General features: G+C 39.4%; 1 protein-coding gene and 1 pseudogene across 2 annotated transcripts; one reads left to right on the forward strand and one right to left on the reverse strand.

Annotated features, from left to right (window-relative positions):
* Nucleotides 1–330: 330 nt before the first annotated feature.
* On the reverse strand, nucleotides 331–11,624 carry LOC146485281 (uncharacterized). 2 transcript variants are annotated; one of them, XM_085103636.1, is made up of 4 exons: nucleotides 10,757–11,624; nucleotides 10,255–10,365; nucleotides 9,588–9,731; nucleotides 331–7,004 (listed from the first exon to the last, which is right to left on the reverse strand). In XM_085103636.1, exons 1-4 carry the CDS (start codon nucleotides 11,418–11,420, stop codon nucleotides 2,080–2,082), a joined length of 5,844 nt encoding a protein of 1,947 aa, XP_084959762.1. In that variant the 5' UTR covers nucleotides 11,421–11,624; the 3' UTR covers nucleotides 331–2,079. The 2 variants fall into 2 exon arrangements, with proteins under 2 accessions (XP_084959762.1, XP_084959761.1); XM_085103635.1 differs by having other exon boundaries at nucleotides 9,588–9,734.
* Nucleotides 11,625–19,084: 7,460 nt separating this feature from the next.
* LOC146485282 (uncharacterized) lies at nucleotides 19,085–20,190 on the forward strand (annotated as a pseudogene).
* Nucleotides 20,191–20,239: the final 49 nt, after the last annotated feature.

Consider the following 20,239-nt stretch of genomic DNA (forward strand, 5'->3'; position numbering starts at 1 on the left):
CTTTTTAAAGATCTCTCTTCAGACCTTGCCATGTATTAGCCGCTCATGAAGGCGGGGGTATCATGAAGGCACCAACTTCACTCATTGTTGCTGGGCTTATAGACACCAATGAGGGTTAAATTCGATTTACTGCATTCTGGAATAAGAATAAAGTGAATAGCTGATAAATTTCTTTCCTGCAACCTTCGGCTCACTCATGATAATGTAAGAGTGATTTTGTACTCAAGCAATTTTAAAAAGCCCTTATACATGTAAGGATTTCCTTACATCAATGTACTGGTATGTACTGTATTCCTATTCTAGAATAGAGTCAATCAAAAGCACCCTAGATTTATAAGATTTGAAACTACTGTTTATTTACTGAATGAGTTCAATCTTAATTTTATACTACCTGAAATTGAAAACGAGGTATCAGCACAGGAAATGTTATTAGTGACAGCAAAAGCAATTCATACCACAACGAAAGAGCTTTGCCCTTTTTGTTTCATAGAGAGCTTTAAAAAATCCTAGGTATGAATTTTTGCATCTCAACATCCATAGCATTGGTATGCAGTTGTTGCATATTACACAATTTATAACAAATAATCGCTACACAACAAGATAATGCATAAGGATGTGCCTGTGTTCGGTAAATACCACTCCTGTCATTGGAATTGAACAACAACAACAACAACTACTACTACTACTACTACTACTACTACTACTACTACTACTACTACTACTACTACTACTACTACTTCTACTACTAGTGCTACTACTACATATAATAATAATAATGATAACATATAACAATAATTATTTGTACTATGGAAATTTAATAAAATAGGAAAATAGCTACAAGAATAGTTAAAAATCCTAATACAACTCTATGATATAAGATAAAAAAAATTGTTACATAAAAAAGATAAACACCTACAAAATACGAAACTATAATAAAAATGCTAAATGAAAAGGATATGATTTTAAATTTGTCTCAAAGACATCAACAGTATTGCCACTTCTGATATCAAGTGGCAGTCCATCCCAGAGCTTAAGTGCAAATAACAATAATTATTGACATGCACAATAATTGGGCTTGTGTATCCCAGAGCCATTAATTATTGCATCTGGCACTCAACTTTCCTACATCTTGTCACACCATCAATATGTGACATTATAACAAGGTGCCATCTGCTCATGGTAAAGTGACCTCTGAGCTGTCATCTGCTTGCAATTAATCTGTGGCTGCATCTCAGCTCACACCACATACATGTTAAGGGGACTGTCATCTGCCACTCAACTGTAATACATGTAGTTACACCATCAATGTGACATTATCGCCAGCTGCTATCTGGTCCACTTTTGGTACCAAGTCATGCAACAATGATACCATCTTCATTTAGGATGTCAGGCTATTGTGGGTATGGTTTCTTGTTTCTCTAACTTTGGTCTAGTTCTTACACTCTTCCTAATACATAATAGCATGTTGGATTCTACCAGTGTCTGCACTAGCTTCTACCCGTCATTCAGGCTGATTACAGGATAACTTCATTCACATTTGTTATGCATGACCACTAAGGTCCTCAGTCACACAGACTAATTACAGCATAACGGCCCTGATATTTGTTATGCATGGCCACTAAGGCCGCTCAGCCACACAGGCTGATTACAGCATAACGACCCTTATATTTGTTATGCATGACCACTAAGGTCCTCAGCCACACAGGCTGATTACAGCATAACGGCCCTCATATTTGTTATGCATGACCACTAAGGTCCTCAGCCACACAGGCTGATTACAGCATAACGGCCCTCATATTTGTTATGCATGACCACTAAGGTCGCTCAGCCACACAGGCTGATTACAGCATGACGGCCCTCATATTTGTTATGCATGACCACTAAGGTCCTCAGTCACACAGGCTGATTACAGCATAACAGACCTCCCAATAAGAGGTCCTTCACCACACAGGCAGATTACAGGATAGGCATTATGCTTACATCAGATGTGGTCTCAATTGTACTTCAGTACTCTGCTTAACAATGATTATTTTGGGGATAGCATGACTACAGCATACAAAAGAGTAGTTCAGAAGTGGCTCAACAACGACCTTGCGACTGAGCCCACTCTACCATTCTGAGAAAGGTTTCCTCCGAATATGCTGCTATTAAATCTTCCCTCTGCTTACATTGATTTGCTAATACATGCAGTCGTTCCATTTCCACTGCTCTAGCACGGGTAGTTGGAGTGTCCACAGGCTTGAACCTGTCCTCATTTATCAGGAAATCTTCATGAAATGCAAAATCAGGATCTGTACCTTCTCCACCCGCTGATTTTGCTCGTGACAGTGCGACAAATAAAGCTCCTGGGTTCTTAGCTTCAAAGTCCTGCTTTCCAGGGTGGATCACAACATACCTGAATGCTTCTCCATCACCCACAGTCATCCCTTGGCACTTGTGGATCGTTGTTCCCCATGCCAGTCTCAATGGAACTTGAAGACGCTTGCATCGGCATGTACAGTCAGTGGACCGACTTACAGGAACTATTGGCACGACACTCGGATCTTCGTTGATGTAAGGTGGTCCCTTGTATCCTGGAAAACGCACAAACACTACATCAGGTAAAGGGGTGGGATCATCGGTTGGTCTGCAACCATCTTTGTATAGAAGGTCCACTACTGTGCCAACCGCTCCATTGTACAAACCCCATGAAGCCTTTAAGTTGGCTACCAGCATGACTTTGCTGTCACGGCAAAGATACAGTAGTGGTAGCAGCCCTCGTGCCTTACTACTGTCAGCCTTCTGTGCATGCCTGCCATTGTCAATTGCCTTGATCCTTGCTACTGGGTGGTTTGGCTTTCTGTTACACTCTAGTAGCTTAGTTTTGTTGCGCTCCCATTCTAGGCGATGTGTTGGAAATACGTACAGACCTTGTTCGTCCATCCTTCCCAGAAGTTCTGTACCATGTGTTAAGCGGAGATTGTGCCACTGAAACTGCTGTAGCCAATGGATTTGCTGGCGTGTGGTTTTATAAGTCCTCGAGGACATCAACACACCTCTGAGCTGTTGTTCAGATTCAGTTTGCCTCACAATCTCAGTAAGCTCCACAGCACTATCAAAAGTTGTCCAAACCAAACGGCCATGGTTAGAAGGAGCACTGCGACAATCTTGAATGTAGACAGGAGTGTCACATACAGGAGGTAGCTGAACATCATCTCCCATAAGTACTACCACAGGAATACCCCCCCATAGCTCGTCTACATTGGCTCCTCTGTTCACTGCATAACGTGCATGATGTTCCATCCAGCCCATTGTGGTGCGGCCAAACATCGACCGCTCGTCCCCAACCAGAACTTTCAAATTCTCACAGTTTTTCTGAATTCTCTCTAGCACTGGACCTGCAGGTACCGTCAGCTCGTTGCAAGACCTTCCCCCCGTTGGGATTCGTAAGAAACTGTGAACTGTACTGCCTTGAACGAGATAGGCAGCACTCCCTGTTGGGGTTATCACCTCTATTGCGTCATTTGTTCCAAACACTTGCCGCACTAACCTCTGAAGGCACTTGATAACATATGACTTTCCAGTTCCAGCAGTTCCGGATACAACAAGCCGCAAAGGATGGTAATTTGGTCGGTTTTCAACAAAGTTGTAGAGAGTGTGTAACACCAGACTCACTATGGCTCTCTGATTCTCATTTAGGGAGAACGGAGACACCTGTGGCAATTCAAGGCCTGTAGTTTCCGTTTCGCGTTCTTCGTCTTCTTTGATTATTTCTTCAAGCCATTTCTTGGGGTCTTTGTCCTCAGGAAGAACAATGCAGGTGCTGTTCCAGTCATAGTCCTCTCCACCATCATCATAATCCAAATCCTTCTCCACACCCTCATATCTCTGGTTCTGCCCTGCATAGACATCCACCCAATCTGGTTGTTGTTCGGCTTCTACAGCATCATCATCCTCATCCTCTACGAATACCGGCTCTTGTGGTTGCTCTGCATAACGCTGTGCCTTTGCAACCTGGGCCTTCACGAATGCTGGGCACTCATTACTAGAAATGAAATCAGTAAACCTCTCAATCCAAGATTCAGCATCTCCCTTTACTTCTTGGATGTTAAACCAGTTTGGCCAGTGTAACAGAAGCATTGTTCTACAGTAGTCCTCATTCAATGGCCATGTTGCGTGTGTTGCACCACCACTTACTACAGGAACCTTACCATTTTTTGATGCAAAATGGTACCAAGAAGAGTGCTCCTCACGTGGTCGTGCAAGGTACTTATCCAAAGGGGTGCTGCGAGTTGCAGTCTCACCATCACGTTCAAGTCGCCTTGAGCCTGACATAGACAAGTACGTGAATGAACGGCTACATCGCCAAAGTGCTAGTCCACTCAACTCAAATGATGCCTCAGGTCCACTGATATCTCGTCTTCCCACAGTCTTGATAAGCATTTTAGCACACATTGACTTGCCGGTCACTTGGTCTGCATCCGTTGCATCAACAGCATTGACCATGTCCTTAAAAAGATCAGCAGTTGCACCAGTGGGTTCACTATCCTTGCAAGCATACCCACACACATAATCGATTATTGCTATGATATCATCGGTGCTAGGATTGTCTGGGGGAGAATTGGAAAGAATCAAGCTTACGTCCCCATTTGCTCTCCAAGACTGTATTTGATAGCGAGAATGCTGAACCACACGTGGATGGTCACGTGGCATCTCAAGGCGAGGAGCTCCGTTATGATCTCCCACAATTTCTGGGTCGTTCCGCAGTTTCTTCCCTGGGGAGAACTCGCTTCCAAACTCCATCCTGCATACACGTTCTCTTGGCTGCAATCCTGGCTCAGGGTGACGAGGAGTCCTCAAGCAGTAATCGGAACAACTGTGCAGCCCAACTCGGTTCACAAGAAGCAAATGATCTTCCAGTATTGCATTTTGTGTTGCAGCTATTTCCAGAAGCATCTTCACCAGGGGATCCCTTTCATGTGATATTTCTACAGCCGAGCCTTCAGGTGGTGGCCAAAGGTCTTTTCTTGGCTGTCCTTCTTCATCACTACCAGCTGGGTGTGATGCTGTCATGGCAAAGTTTTCATCAGCCCACTGGCTAAGTCTAGCTGCATACTCGTCTTCGTCACAACCATCTTCACGAGCTTCATGCAACAGCTGGTGTGGCTGTCTGTCATCTCTCCAGCTTAGTTGGTGCCAATGAATTTGACCCCGGGACTTGGCGAATTCATAGCGGTACCAATAATCAGATACACCAAACACTGGCTTCAGTACCTTTTCATGGTATGACTGGGTACGTAGGTCAAAGTAGCTTACCACCACGTGCGTATTTTCTTGTACAGCTTTGAAGCGGGCATTGCTATCTTCGGCAAGGTTGACCTCTTCCCCCGTGGTCTGTAAAATGTATTGTTCCAATAGTCTTCTTAGTGGGGGAAAGTAAAACTCTGCACAACTTCCAGTCATGAAAAATGAAGGCAATCCGCGCTTTTCATTGACCATGAACTCAACCAAGGCACGAAGCTCTCTGCGCCTTTGATGCCAGTACTGAGCTGTACCGCGCAGATTTGCACCAAAATATAAGAGCCTGTTGGTGATTGAAGTGTCACCCCTCGCTAGTCGCTCTTGAAGATCTGCAACAGTTATGTGTGGGTCACCTAGTTGCTGATCAACAAAGTACCTGCTCTGCTCCAGGGCACGCTTTCTCATGATCATGTTGTGAACAACAAACTTCCATACTTTATGCCGTGCAAACCTTCCGTCTTGATACCACAGCAAGTGCTCCGCCCAGTCGTGAAGTGCAGGACATGTAATTGGACGGTTTATGTGGAAATCACCCTTTCCATAAGGAAACAAGCAAGGAAATGCCATTGTGAAAAAGTAAGGAGTGTTGAACTCAGATGCTGGAGTTGCGTCAGTAGTCGGCCATGGGATCACTGGTCGTTCCATGCCTTGTTGAGCCTCGTCTGACTCTCCTTCCCTTGGTTCAGACACAACTTGATTTAGGGCAGCATTGACTTGTGCTTGCACGTTCACTCCTGGCTCAGTAAGAAGAACTCCAGAAACTGTTGAGTCATCGTTGCCATCTGTTTCACCAGCATCCAATTGCTGTGGAGCTGGGCCTTGGTCATCCATGTGTTCTGTTTCAGAAAACTCAACAGTTCTCAAATTGGGCAACTCACCATCCTCCGGTAAATTATGTATGCGAGCAGCATCTATGACAATGTCACTATAAGCGGGATTATTATCCTTTAGAAACCGAATAGCTCCTTCAACACGGTGCCTTCTGACCCTGAAGTCCTTATGGGTATCATTTTTTCCTTGTCTTCTCACACGAATGATATCGACCTCTGCTGGTAGGCGTGGCAGAATGGTTGCAGGTTCTTGAACTGCCTGAGGAAATGCAATGCAATGTCCCCTTGACGCGATACCTCCATGCTTCAACATGTGTACATGCACAGTGGGTGCTAGTCTGGCTATCAGCATCTGCTCTGCATCCGACATTCCAGACAGCTCCTCAGGAACACTCAGCGGGTCCATATTGTTTTCATCAGACCAGACTTTTGGTACCTTCTTATCTCTCCTACAACGGGTGCACGTGTTTCCTGTGGCTTTCCATTCTAACCGCCGTTCCTTGCAAACCTCACAACAACTGAACTTGTACGTGATCTGCTCCACCTCAAATGAACGTATTGCACAGTATGCATTGTCCTCTACCTGACTAGATCCTGCTGGTGGAGGTGGTGGTAGGTCTCCAACAACTTCACGCAACCTTTTCTCCTCATCTGATACTCTCCTTTGATTTCGTCGCTTTCTCCTTCTCCTGTCATCCTCAGTTTCCATTGCACCACGTTGTACAAACTCATACTGCACACCAACTGCTCTTGCTCTTGCAACTAGCTGAAGATCTTCTGAATGGTCACTGTCATTAACTTCCAGAACAGGTTGCTGTACTTGCGATGTTGAGTAACTTGTCGCTACAAGTGGCGGATTTTCCAACACAGGATTTTCTCTTTCAAAGTCTTCTCCTAAAAAAAATTAATAGCTTGTAATGTGAATTTGTAATACTTTTCAAAATAATGTAAGTTGACTGTCACTTGCACTTTGGTACTCTTTTTAACAAGGATAAATACGTGCACTTAATATGAAGCATAGCTTTCTTGTGCAGTCCCTCACCTTTGTAATTATAATTTTACTATCATTATTTGACTTTAATATCCACTGTTAATAAGTAAGGGTGGAAGTTTTGTAAATAAATAAATAAATAAATTTCATATTTTATCCAGGTACATGTAGATATCTAACCTGAACTTAAAATAAACTTCAACAATTAAAAAAAATTCAATTTACAGACATTTACAATATTATAAAAAACAACAAAAGCATCATTCTTAATACCAAAAATTATTCACGTTAAAAACCAGTGTATATGTACCTGAAGGCAACTTCAGGATTTATGCATTAAATTGTTGTTTGTATGAATGACTTAATGTTTTTCCTAATGAGACTCAACTTCCCATGCCTCAACTTACATATGAGTGCTCCTGTAAATAAACAGTACTGAGACTAACAAGAACTTATAGTTGTTTTGAACCAGACTCTGTTAAGCTAGTGGAATGAGAAAAAGGGTATGAGGAGAGAAATTTGACAGTTCAGCTACTCTTTTGCCAGGTGTAATTCTCCATGACCTTTGCTCATCCCCAACTGAAATGATTTTAATCAGGAACTACAGAAGATTAAGAATGATGAGGCTACTAAACTGAGTTCATCTTGAAGCTATATACATGTAGCTGCTGTGAAAGACAAATTATTCAGTTCTTCAAAGATTTATCACCAGAATTTTAAACCATTTACTACTCTATGTACTGTAAAATAATGTTTTCCATACGTTACCAGATGTCAGACCACAGGGGGTCTTAATCTCAGTGAGGTAATGTACTATGGTAATTAATTGCGGGGACCGAACCTTTTTGCCAGTGTTTAACGAAACACAAAGTAATTCAACTTTCCTTTAGACTGCTTGATTTAGGAGACATGGTATTCAATACCAAGAGGAGAGCCATTCTGAACAGGATTTTCCATAATTACCCCGCAGGGTTAATAGCTTAGAGGCTACATCGCAAGGATGCAATCTAGAATTCCCTGCGTGTAATTATTATACAAGGAATCTTTTAATAAAAAAAGTTAGTAATGTGTTTGAGATACGGGAAAGATTCGCAATTTGATGAAACTAGGCGCGCACGGTGGTCTCGCGTAATTTTGTAGCAAGCGCGCAAGGTGGTGTTGGAAAGTTGAAATACAGTATTTCATGATAGAAATATATTTACATGACCTGGTCAACATGCATAAAAATAGATTGTAGTTCATGATATTTTCTAGTGATACATACTTGCACGTTTTTTTTTTTCATGTTTTGGTCAAATATTACACAAACAATGTTGAAATACAATATTGTATGACTGTCATATGAAACTGGATTAAACCGTGTTCTCTCCAAGGAGGGGTATTTTTGTTCTGTATTGTTCTCACTGCTTTAAAAAAAAAATAACCCAATCAGGATCCAGTATCTCATTTAAGTCAGAATGTCCGCACAGTTTTAAAGTGCACAAAAATATCACTGTTTTAGCAGGCACTTACATGTAGGAAACCCGCGCAGAACGTATGCGCAATAACAAAAGTAAGCACCATCCTCAGTTAAACCAAAAAAAAAAAAAAACAAATCAGTAGAGCAGCTGACATTCTAAAGTACAAGATTGTGTAGCTAAGAGGTAAAAGAAAAAAAACAAAATAACAAATTTTAGTATATACCACACAAGTGAATAGCACTTTCGTACGCGCTGATTGGCTAGCTTGGAGGTGATTTAAGCCAAGTACTATTCACCTCTCAGCAGCAGAAAAGAGAAACAAGATGGCTTCCCATTCGCCACGGTTACTTAAGAGGAAATTTTTTCCATAAACAAGGCGTCTGTTAAAATAATACATAAATGACAACAAAGTTTGGTTTGACTGCATTAAATGGTATCTTATTTAATCTTTTCAACCTCATATTCTAAGATGAAAAATGAAAATACAATCCCTAATGTTTATGAAAACTGCTGAGCACTAAAATTACAATGAAACATGTAATATTTTTCAGCATGGTTTCAACAACAAGTTGAATTTCAAAGAAAAATTGCAAAATAACACCATAAGAACTAAACTAATCCAAAAGTTTTATTTGTCTGCAAGAAAGTGAGACGGAACTTTCCACAATAAGAAACCGCTTACTGCATTGCGCGCGAGATTTTAAACTTTCATACCATTTGTCGGTATGCATGTATTGTCAGTAGTAAAATAATTTTTTGGTTCACTAGTTTTTCAGCTTGTGTGGTATATACTAAAACAATACTATTTATCTCAGTGTCGGTGAAAGTGATGGATATTAACCTCACCGCTTGGTAAATATCCATCACTATTCACCTCCAATTCGGAGAATAATTGTTAAATGTAGGTAAATATTCAGTACCCACAAGCCACCGTGGTATGAACAGATTCCACTACAATTAGCTTCTTCAAATTCTCACACTTAAACCACAGCCTACTCTTACTGAATGTATAGCTCATGTTTTTACCTGTATAATCATGAGCAAGCTGATCTGAATCTCTTTCAACAGGCGACAAGTTCAACAATATCTCATTCCCGGCTTCCACATTGCAATTATTTTCAATTTGGCCTCCATCTTCACATACACATTCCAGCTGGTATTCATCTCCCTCTACTGAAAGCAAAATCATCAGATCACATTTAACAAAAACAAACCCTAATTGTTTTGCTCATGAATCATTAGTAGTCGAGATTTTTCTACAATTACTAACTATAATCCCCTAATTAACGATTTAAAAACAAAGCAAAATATCTGCGTAATGATACTAAATGGCAATGAATTTCATTTCAAAAAAAGCTTACTTTTTCCTTTAAATTCTACGACATGGCATTCACTTCCAAGAGGAAAGCAATTCTCAACAGGAATTAAGGTGTGTCAATGTTTTTCACACAATAAATGCAAAACTTATGCACTAATGAGAAATTTTCGCGAAAGCCGAACTCTACGCTTGCTACCTTGATCTTGACAAGCGACGCGACGTACGGTGATAGCAAGGTAAAAAACAACAATTAAAGCTGACGCCATTAAGCTTATATTTGCTCTTCACATGTCATTTCACTACAATTAGCTCCTTCAAAAATCTCATACTAACCACAACCTACTCTTATCTAAAAGAATTTACAATGTTTTTCACCTGCATGTTCATGACCAAACTGAACTGACTCCCTTTCGACAGTCGACAAGTTCGACGGTATGTCTGGTCCGTCTTGTACATGACCGCCATCTTTACGTACATATTCCTCGACTGAAAACACAATTATCAGATTACAACCAGAACAGACCTTAATTGGCTCCAATAGCGGATGATATTCCTCTCACAATTACAAATTCTACACATAATTACATGCAGGCTAACAACGAGGAAAGCCGAATTCAACGGCTTGAACGTACGGTGGTTCGTAAAGAAAAACAATTAAAACTGCTGGCATCTGTTTCTACGCATGACGTGACATAAAAAAGTAACACAAGCATTGACTTTGATAATTGACTGTATTATTTTCTTGTTTTTACTATAATTGTAATAATTATTATAAAGGAAATAAAGGGAGATGTAAAGAATCGACCATAAGAGGACACAGAAAAAATCTGATGGGGTGGGACTGTGATTTATTTAAGCTAAATATTAACTTATTCACCTCCTTCTCTTTCTCTTTGCTCGGAGTTACTTGAATTATTTCTTCGCCTGCTCTCTCGTTTCCTTTCTCTATCTCTTTTTCGCTGTTCGTCACTAGCTCTCCTCCTTCTTTCACGACCTCTTTCTCTCTCTTTTTCCCGTTGTTCTTCTGTGCAATTCACCCAGTTTTCTCGTGCCCTGTTCCGCTGTTTCTCCCGCTGCTCGTCACCATATTGTCGCCTTTTTTCTCGTGATCTGTCTCTCTCTTTCTCCCGTTGTTCTTCCGTACAATTCAGCCTTTTTTCCCGAGCCCTGTTCCTCTCTTCTTCCCGCTGCTCTTCATCATAATTTCGCCTGTTTTCCAGAGCCCTGTCCCGCTCTTTCTGCCGCTCCTCGTCACCATATTGTCGCCTCATTTCTCGTAATCTGTCTTGCTCTTTCTCCCGTTGTTCGTCACTCATTTTTTTCCTGTTTGCTAGTGCTCTTAGTCGCTCTCTTTCACGTCGAACGTCGCCTTTTTGTCGCCTGCTTTCTTGTTCTCTCTCTATCACTCTTTCTCCTATTTGTCCTATTTCTTCGTTTGTCGACATATTGAAATATGAAATCTGAATTGACTTCGTATTTTCTTGTCTCCAAAATTGTTTTTTTGCTTCTCTGAAACTTAAGTTGGCCAAATAGTTGGCCATACAACTTCCCGCCAAACAAACGCGGGCGACAGAACAGCTCACGCCATTCCCACTGAATTCCCGCCAAAATTACGCGGGTGGCACCACAGGTTTCACATTGGTTGTCCTGTGGTGCTGCGTACGTCGTACGGACGGTCGCATGGACGGACACAAATGACGTCATAACCAAACCAAATTTTCTCGCATTCACGGGTTACCAAATTCTCTTAGCTATGGGGCTCCGCTGCGCGCGCCTGCGGCGCGCGCGAGAGCTCCGCTATTAACACCTTGGTAGGAAAAGGGAAGGGCAAACTGCAATTATCGTCATGTGAAGATTTTGTGGCCGATCTCATCCATCAATTCATGTTATAACATAGCTAGTAAATTCGTGCAATCAAATTCAATTGCGCGAGCGTGCTTCATATTTCTATTGTGCACGCTGATGACGTCAGCAAACAAATGCCTCGAGAACTCGGTGAGTGACTTTCTCCATTTTGCATTCAAAAACGGGAGAAATCTTCAGCAAAACGTTTAACTGCCGATGGCAACAAGGGAACTAGCTGATGAAGAAGCTCTTCCCACTTTTTCTTTGGGATTGGAGTTTTCAACTCCCGAAAAAAACCTAAAGAAAAGGAGAAAAGAGAACAAGGCCCGTGACATCGTGTCTCGCAAGACTATTTATTTTCAGGCGCCAATTTCGCTTTCTCAGAGGGAAAAGACACCTTTTCGAAACGATAAACTGAAAGAAAGACTGCTAAGGAATACTCGATAGTTTCAAAAGCGGAAATCCGATAATTAACGGCGAAGAAATTGTGCTTCAAGGAGATATTGTTGTTTTATCCAGCCGACGATCAGCAAGCGGACATTTCAGATCATTATTTACTGATCATAAGCCACGAACTTTCTTGGTAACGAGTACTTGTGGGAATTCAATTCACAAGAAACTACAGGTTTGATTGTGAATTTGTACTTAAATACTTTTCTAATTGACCGCTTCTTCGTATTCCTAACAGTTTTTTTTTTTTGCGAAATTTTTGAAAACCGTACACACGGTTCGATAAATTCACTTCAACATGGACTTGCAGTTCCTTCAAATCACTTGCGCGTTCATCGTCTCGGATTAAAAATTGTACGCCTTTGCTTCTTAGAACAAAGACTTAACTGAATAAATTTTTCATTTAGGGAAGCTTCAGTTGTCTGTTTTCTTTCTATTTTCATTCATGAGACATCACAACTGCGTAAATATTGCGTAAACAAACCGACATGTCCTCGCAAGCGGAAAGAATTCTTCCATGTAACGCGAGGATCAAATTTTAAAGTTTGTTTTTTGGAAAATTTTTAGTTGGCAACCAGTGTATTTTATTCCATAATTAGAAACTTTAACTACTGTAGACCAAAGGGGTGTTGCCTTTTTTACCCTGTCAGATGTATATTTTTTACCGAACATGGGGTTGTTCATTACCATTTTGCACATTGGCTGAATGCTTGGGAAACCTCTGGCCAACCTAGAATCAAAAAAACTACCGCGTTGAAAATGTTATAAAACAATTGATTCATGCATCAGCTGTGCATTCATCAAGATATGAAGCACTTGGAAAGTTTGCAGAGCACTCAAGAACCTAAGGTTGCTCTCGAGTACGCCTGGAGCAACTCTTACGCATTTTTCGTGCTCTCCAAACTTCCCGCGCGCTTCATATCTTGATGAAGCACGCTGACGCATAAATCAATTGTTAATTAGTACAGTTAAGCTTTCAACAACACCGCACTGCTGCTGTTTCTTTAGAATTTTAAGTTTCTTTTGAAGTTTTTTGGTTAAAAGCGGATGGACAAAAGAAAAGCCTGCCAAGACTTTTTTCTTATTAGGAATTAAATAGTTTTGTTTTGCGCTAGGGGCATGCAAAATAATTCTGTCACCTATTGGCTATAAATTTCATGTTCTGTGGACGATTCAACATGAATGCTTAAAATGTTTTGAACGACGCCGATAGAAATGGGGACCTCATGATACAGTTGAGAGACAGAAACGGGTCGAAGAAACGCAATTTATGAAACTTGTACTAGCTTGATAAAGTGAAAATTCGTTCTTTCACCCACAATAATGTTAACTAAATACTGTAAAGAAATACAATCAAAATTAGAATATATACTAATTGTCGCCGAGAAGAGAAATTTTCATTTCGAACTAAAAAGGAAAAGAAGGTGACAAGAAAAAAAACATTCCGGCTTAATTTGTGGGCACCAAAATTGGAAATTTAAAATTCTTTGAAAAATTTACACAACATCTTGTTTTTATTTTTTGAGAACAAACGTCTCCGAAAATTAAAACTATTTAAATGTTGGTGATCCAGCTGGGATAGAAAAACTGTACTATTTACCATATGTGTTAAAGGTATTCCAGAGAATTTGGAAAGGACTTAAATTAAGGGTCCAAAGAGTGAATAAAAAAACATATATAAAATCGCGATTAAAGGGTTTCTGTCCAAACGTTTCTGAAGGCAGGTTTGAGAAAAAAAAATATTTTTATATTTTATTATCAAAATTAACATTTTGCCAAAATTATAAAATTGATTACAATCCGATTGTTTTTATTTTGTGCTGTATTTTTTACCATGCTTGCCACAGTTCCAATATTCCTTCCTTCATCCGCAAAAGTCAACTAGATACTGTAAACAAATATATTACAAATTAAAAAATTGACTAATGTCTGACGAAAAGATAAATTTTCATTTCTAACTGCAAAGGAAAGTATGGTCACGAGAAAAAATTGTGGCTTTTGCGCACATAAATTACAAAATAAACACATCTTGAAAAAAGTTACACAACGTTTTCTTTTCCTTTTTCTTTTTTTTTTTTTGCTTGAGAAGCAAAACAAAATTCTGTATTGGCATGAGTGCAAAAACATACAATCAGTTGTAGGAAAACTCGATTTGGTGCTATTTGCGAATTTCATTGATGTTAAATTTGGTCGTTTTGTTAAAGGCAATAAAGGATGTTATTGCCTCCCACATAGCAACGTAAACTGACACTTAATAATTGATAGCTTGAAGGAAGTTGAAACATGTTAAATTTGATAGTTTGGTGAAGGCAATAAAGGGTGTTATTGGCTCCCACATACGAGTCAGAGTGAACGGAGTTAAAGAGGACCCTTAGTGATTACTGAAAGGAAGTTGAAATATTAACACCTTGGTAGGAAAAGGGAAGTGCAAACTGCAATTATCGTCTTGTGAAGATTTTGTGGCTGATCTCATCCATCAATTCATGTTAGTACAGTTAAGCTTTCAACAACACCGCACTGCTGCTGTTTCTTCAGATTTTTAAGTTTTTTTTGATGTTTTTTTGGTTAAAAAAGGATGGACAAAGGAAAGACTGCCAAGACTTTTTTTTATTAGGAATTAAATAGTTTTGTTTTGCACTAGGGGCATGCAAAATAATTCTGTCACCTATTGGCTATAAATTTCATGTTCTGTGGACGATTCAACATGAATGCTTAAAATGTTTTGAACGACGCCGATAGAAATGAGGACTTCATCGATACAGTTGAGAGACAGAAACGGGTCGAAGAAACGCAATTTATGAAACTTTGTACTCGCTTGATAACGTGAAAATTCGTTCTTTCATGCACCCACAATAATGTTAACTAAATACTGTAAAGAAATACATTCAAAATTAGAATATATACTAATTGTTGGCAAGAAGACAAATTTTCATTTCTAACTGAAAAGGAAAAGATGGTGACGAGAAAAAAAACATTCCGGCTTAATTTGTGGGCACCAAAATTAGAAACTTTAAATTCTTTGAAAAATTTACACAACATCTTGTTTTTATTTTTTGAGAACAAACGTCTCCGAAAATTAAAACTATTTAAATGTTGGTGATCCAGCTGGGATAGAAAAACTGTACTATTTGCCATATGTGTTAAAGGTATTCCAGAGAATTTAGACAGGGTTTAAATTAAGGGTACAAAGTGTGAATAAAAAAAATGTATATAAAATCGCGATTAAAGGCTTTCTGTCCAAACGTTGGTATAGGCAGGTTTGAGAAAAAAAAAAATTATTTTTAGCATTTTTTTATCAAAATTAACATTTTGTTAAAATTATAAAATTGATTACAATCCGATTGTTTTTATTTTGTGCTGTATTTTTTACCATGCTTGCCACAGTTCCAATATTCCTTCCTTCATCCGCAAAAGTCAACTAGATACTGTAAACAAATATATTTTAAATTAAAAAAATTGACTAACGTGTGACGAAAAGATAAATTTTCATTTCTAACTGCAAAGGAAAGTATAGTCACGACAAAAAATTGTGGCTTTTGCGCACATAAATTACAAAATAAAGACATCTTGAAAAAAGTTAGACAACCTTTTCTTTTTCTGTTTTTTTTGTTTTTGTTTGAGAAGCAAAAGAAAATTCTGTACTGGCATAAGTGCAAAAGCATACAATCGGTTGTAGGAAAATTCGATTTGATGCTATTTGCGAAATTCGTTGTTATTAAATTTGATCGTTTTGTTAAAGGCAATAAAGGATGTTATTGCCTCCCACATAGTAACGTGAGCTGACACTTAATAATTGATAGCTTGAAGGAAGTTGAAACATGTTAAATTTGATAGTTTGGTGAAGGCAATAAAGGGTGTTATTGGCTCCAACATACGAGTCAGAGTGAACGGAGTTAAAGAGGACCCTTAGTGATTACTGAAAGGAAGTTGAAATATTAACACCTTGGTAGGAAAAGGGAAGGGCAAACTGCAATTATCGTCATGTGAAGATTTTGTGGCCGATCTCATCCATCAATTCATGTTAGTACAGTTAAGCTTTCAACAACACCGCACTGCTGCTGTTTCTTTAGATTTTTAAGTTTCTTTTGATGTTTTTTTGGTTAAAAGCGGATGGACAAAGGAAAGACTGCCAAGACTTTTTTTTATTAGAAATTAAATAGTTTTGTTTTGCACTAGGGGCATGCAAAATAATTCTGTCGCCTATTCGCTATAAATTTCATGTTCTGTGGACGATTCAACATGAATGCTTAAAATGTTTTGAACGACGCCGATAGAAATGGGGACCTCATCGATACAGTTGAGAGACAGAAACGGGTCGAAGAAACGCAATTTATGAAACTTTGTACTCGCTTGATAAAGTGAAAATTCGTTCTTTCATGCACCCACAATAATGTTAACTAAATACTGTAAAGAAATACATTCAAAATTAGAATATATACTAATTGTTGGCAAGAAGACAAATTTTCATTTCTAACTGAAAAGGAAAAGATGGTGACGAGAAAAAAAAAATTCCGGCTTAATTTGTGGGCACCAAAATTAGAAACTTAAAATTCTTTGAAAATTTACACAACATCTTGTTTTTATTTTTTGAGAACAAACGTCTCCGAAAATTAAAACTATTTAAATGTTGGTGATCCAGCTGGGATAGAAAAACTGTACTATTTGCCATATGTGTTAAAGGTATTCCAGAGAATTTAGACAGGGTTTAAATTAAGGGTACAAAGTGTGAATAAAAAAATGTATATAAAATCGCGATTAAAGGCTTTCTGTCCAAACGTTTCTGAAGGCAGGTTTGAGAAAAAAATAATAATTTATTTTTATCATTTTTTTATCAAAATTAACATTTTGCTAAAATTATAAAATTGATTACGATCCGATTGTTTTTATTTTGTGCTGTAGTTTTTACCATGCTTGCCACAGTTCCAATATTCCTTCCTTCATCCGCAAAAGTCAACTAGATACTGTAAACAAATATATTTTGAATTAAAAAATTGACTAATGTCTGCCGAAAAGATAAATTTTCATTTCTAACTGCAAAGGAAAGTATGGTCACGAGAAAAAATTGTGGCTTTTGCGCATATAAATTACAAAATAAAGACATCCTGAAAAAAGTTACACAACGTTTTCTTTTTCTTTTTCCTTTTTTTTTTTGTTTGAGAGGCAAAAGAAAATTCTGTATTGGCATGAGTGCAAAAGCATACAATTGGTTGTAGGAAAATTCGATTTGATGCTATTTGCGAATTTCATTGATGGTAAATTTGATCGTTTTGTTAAAGGCAATAAAGGAATGTTATTGCCTCCCACATAGCAACGTGAACTGACACTTAATAATTGATAGCTTGAAGGAAGTTGAAATATGTTAAATTTGATAGTTTGGTGAAGGCAATAAAGGGTGTTATTGGCCCCCACATACGAGAGTGAACAGAGTTAAAGAGGACCCTCAGTGATTACAGAAAGGAAGTTGAAATATTAACACCTTTGTAGGAAAAGGGAAGGGCAAACTGCAATTATCGTCATGTGAAGATTTTGTGGCCGATCTCAGCCATCAATTCATGTTAGTACAGTTAAGCTTTCAACAACACCGCACTGCTGCTGTTTCTTTAGATTTTTAAGTTTATTTTGATGTTTTTTTAGTTAAAAGCGGATGGACAAAGGAAAGACTTGCAAGACTTTTTTTCATAAGGAATTAAATTGATTTGTTTTGCCCTAGGGACATGCAAAATAATTCTGTCACGTAGTTGTTATAAATTTTATGTTTTTTAGTCGGAACAAAACTTGATGTTTTTCTCGAGTTGTACGAGTGTGTTTTTTTTGGTATGTTCGCCGTGTGGAGTTTGACTGGCAATAAATACAAATCCTGTATGTGGTGGAGTCTCGTGGCATAATTATTGGTAGCAGAGCGAGGTTCTGTGGACGTTTGAATATGAATGCTGGAGATGACGAGAATGTTTTGAACGACGCCGATGCAAATGAGGACCTAATCGATACAGTTAAGAGACAGAAACGGCTCGGAAAAACACAACTTACGAAACTTTATATTCGCTTCATAAAGTTGATGACGGAAGAAACCATTGACGGAAATGCTATTCTAACAGCCCTTGAAAATACAGAAGAGAAGAAGATGGAAACGATCCAAATAGTTGGAGATTTAGTTGTTCTCTACGAGGAGAAAGGTTACAAAAGAAATCCGGAACGCTCCGAAGGAGACGAAATAGAAAAATTGATAGAGTATGTAATGGACCGCATGGAGATTGGGCATGCGAGAAGTTTAAAGCCATGAGTATTCAAGAGAGATGGGATGCCGCCAAGCGTCTTCATTTGTGTTTCCATTGCTTTGTAGGTGACCATTTTGGCCAAGCGCGTGTCAGAACCAGGACATGTGGGATAAATAGTTGCAACGACAAGCACAACAGATTACTGCACACTTACAGGAAACAACAAACAGATGGAAGCACGAAGTAGTCAGCTGATGTCACATCACAATGTACCAAGTGGTCAAACAGCCGGGAACAGCAACCTGAGAGTCGAGTCTAAAAGGAAACCGTTGGACGTCTTACTCCCTCCGGATTCCGCTGACATTCAGACAGAGAGATCCCACACTAAGACAGTGGCAGAACATGCAGATGTACGAGTTCTAGTATTGAGAACAGTTCCTGTAATCGTAAAAAATGGTGGTCGAAAACTCAAAGTGAATGCCTTATTGGACGAAGCCTCTACGAAGACCTATATTAATGCAGACATAGCAGCGGAACTTGGACTCCAAGAACGGTCACAGAAAGTCACCGTTAACGGCTTGAATGGAAAAACTGAGACTTTCGAGACCAAGCCAGTTAAAGTTGAACTTGAGAGTTTGGATGTTAGCGTGAAAACAGCTATCAATGCATTTACTGCTGAGCAGGTGACTGAAAACATGAAAGCAATCAACTGGGGCCGCAAAGTGGACTAACCTGAAGGACATACAATTTCCGGATCCAGGACCACGCCCTTTTGTGGACGTACTCGACGGAGTCGATTACGCTTAGTTACATTATTCGTTCAAGAACGTTGGAGGAATATCGGGCGAACCAGTGGCAACACTTACGCCTTTAGGGTGGACATGTGTTGGATTTCCTAGCGGTCTAAAAGGCAGCGACTCGCAAACGAGTTTCACACCAACTTACCTTGTTCGAGAACATAGACAAGACTCATATGAGATTGGTGTTTTACTTTGCAGTTTCTGGGCAGTTGAAGCTTCTGGGACGCTTAAAGACGCACAAGTCCTGGATTTCGACGACAAGTTGGCACTAGAGAAAGTTGAGAAGTCCGTCAAATACGTAAATGGAAGATATCAAGAGGTGATTCCGTGGAAACATCCCAAACCTGAACTACCAGACAATTACCAGATGCGGTGCGTCGGCTGTTTGACACTGAAAAGAGGTTGCGGAACAACCCAGAGGTTGGAGAGGCTTACTCCAAATGCATCAGTCAGTACCTTGAGAAAGGATTAGAAAGATAGATCCAGCCGAGAGCAGACCATCAAGTGGTTGTAAGGCCTGATAGAACTACGACGAAAATTCGTATTGTTTTCGATGCTTCCACCAAGTGTGAGGGAGTCTCCTTGAATGACACCATTCTCCCTGGACCAAAGCTGCAGAAGGATTGAACGATGTGCTGCCACGTTTTGGCAAACATCCTGTGGCATTAGTTTGTGGCATTGCAGAAATTTACTTGAGAATTGAAGTTTCACTAAAAGACCGACCATATCTGCGCTTCCTGTGGGGATCACTAGAAAAAGAGAAGGAGCCGAAAGAATTTGAATTCAATCGCGTAGTGTTTGGAATGAACTCATCGCCATTCCAAGCTCAGTTTGTGGCTCAAGCGAATACCGGGAAGCACAAGAACGAATTTCCAATGGCTGCAGAGACTGTGCTAAAATCTACTTATATGGACGAAAGTATGGACTCTGTGGCGGACGATAACCAGGCTTTGGAACTGTACAGCCAATTAGACAAGCTGTGGTCAAGAGCAGGAATGTGAGCTTGAAAGTGGTTGTCAAATTCATCTAAATTTCTCAAAAAGATTCCAG

The sequence above is a fragment of the Pavona decussata genome, unplaced genomic scaffold (assembly GCF_977016875.1).
Source record: "Pavona decussata unplaced genomic scaffold, jaPavDecu1.1 SCAFFOLD_27, whole genome shotgun sequence".
NCBI classification, from domain to species: Eukaryota; Metazoa; Cnidaria; class Anthozoa; order Scleractinia; family Agariciidae; genus Pavona; species Pavona decussata.

Excerpts from the sequence above, each read along its gene's own strand:
- LOC146485281 (XM_085103635.1), bottom strand. The coding sequence starts at position 11,420 with ATGGCCAACTATTTGGCCAACTTAAGTTTCAGAGAAGCAAAAAAACAA. Across the intron at positions 9,735-10,254 it reads GTTTGGTCATGAACATGCAG|TAGAGGGAGATGAATACCAG; the intron begins GTGAAAAACATT and ends TTTTGCTTTCAG. Across the intron at positions 7,005-9,587 it reads GCTTGCTCATGATTATACAG|GAGAAGACTTTGAAAGAGAA; the intron begins GTAAAAACATGA and ends AATTTTTTTTAG.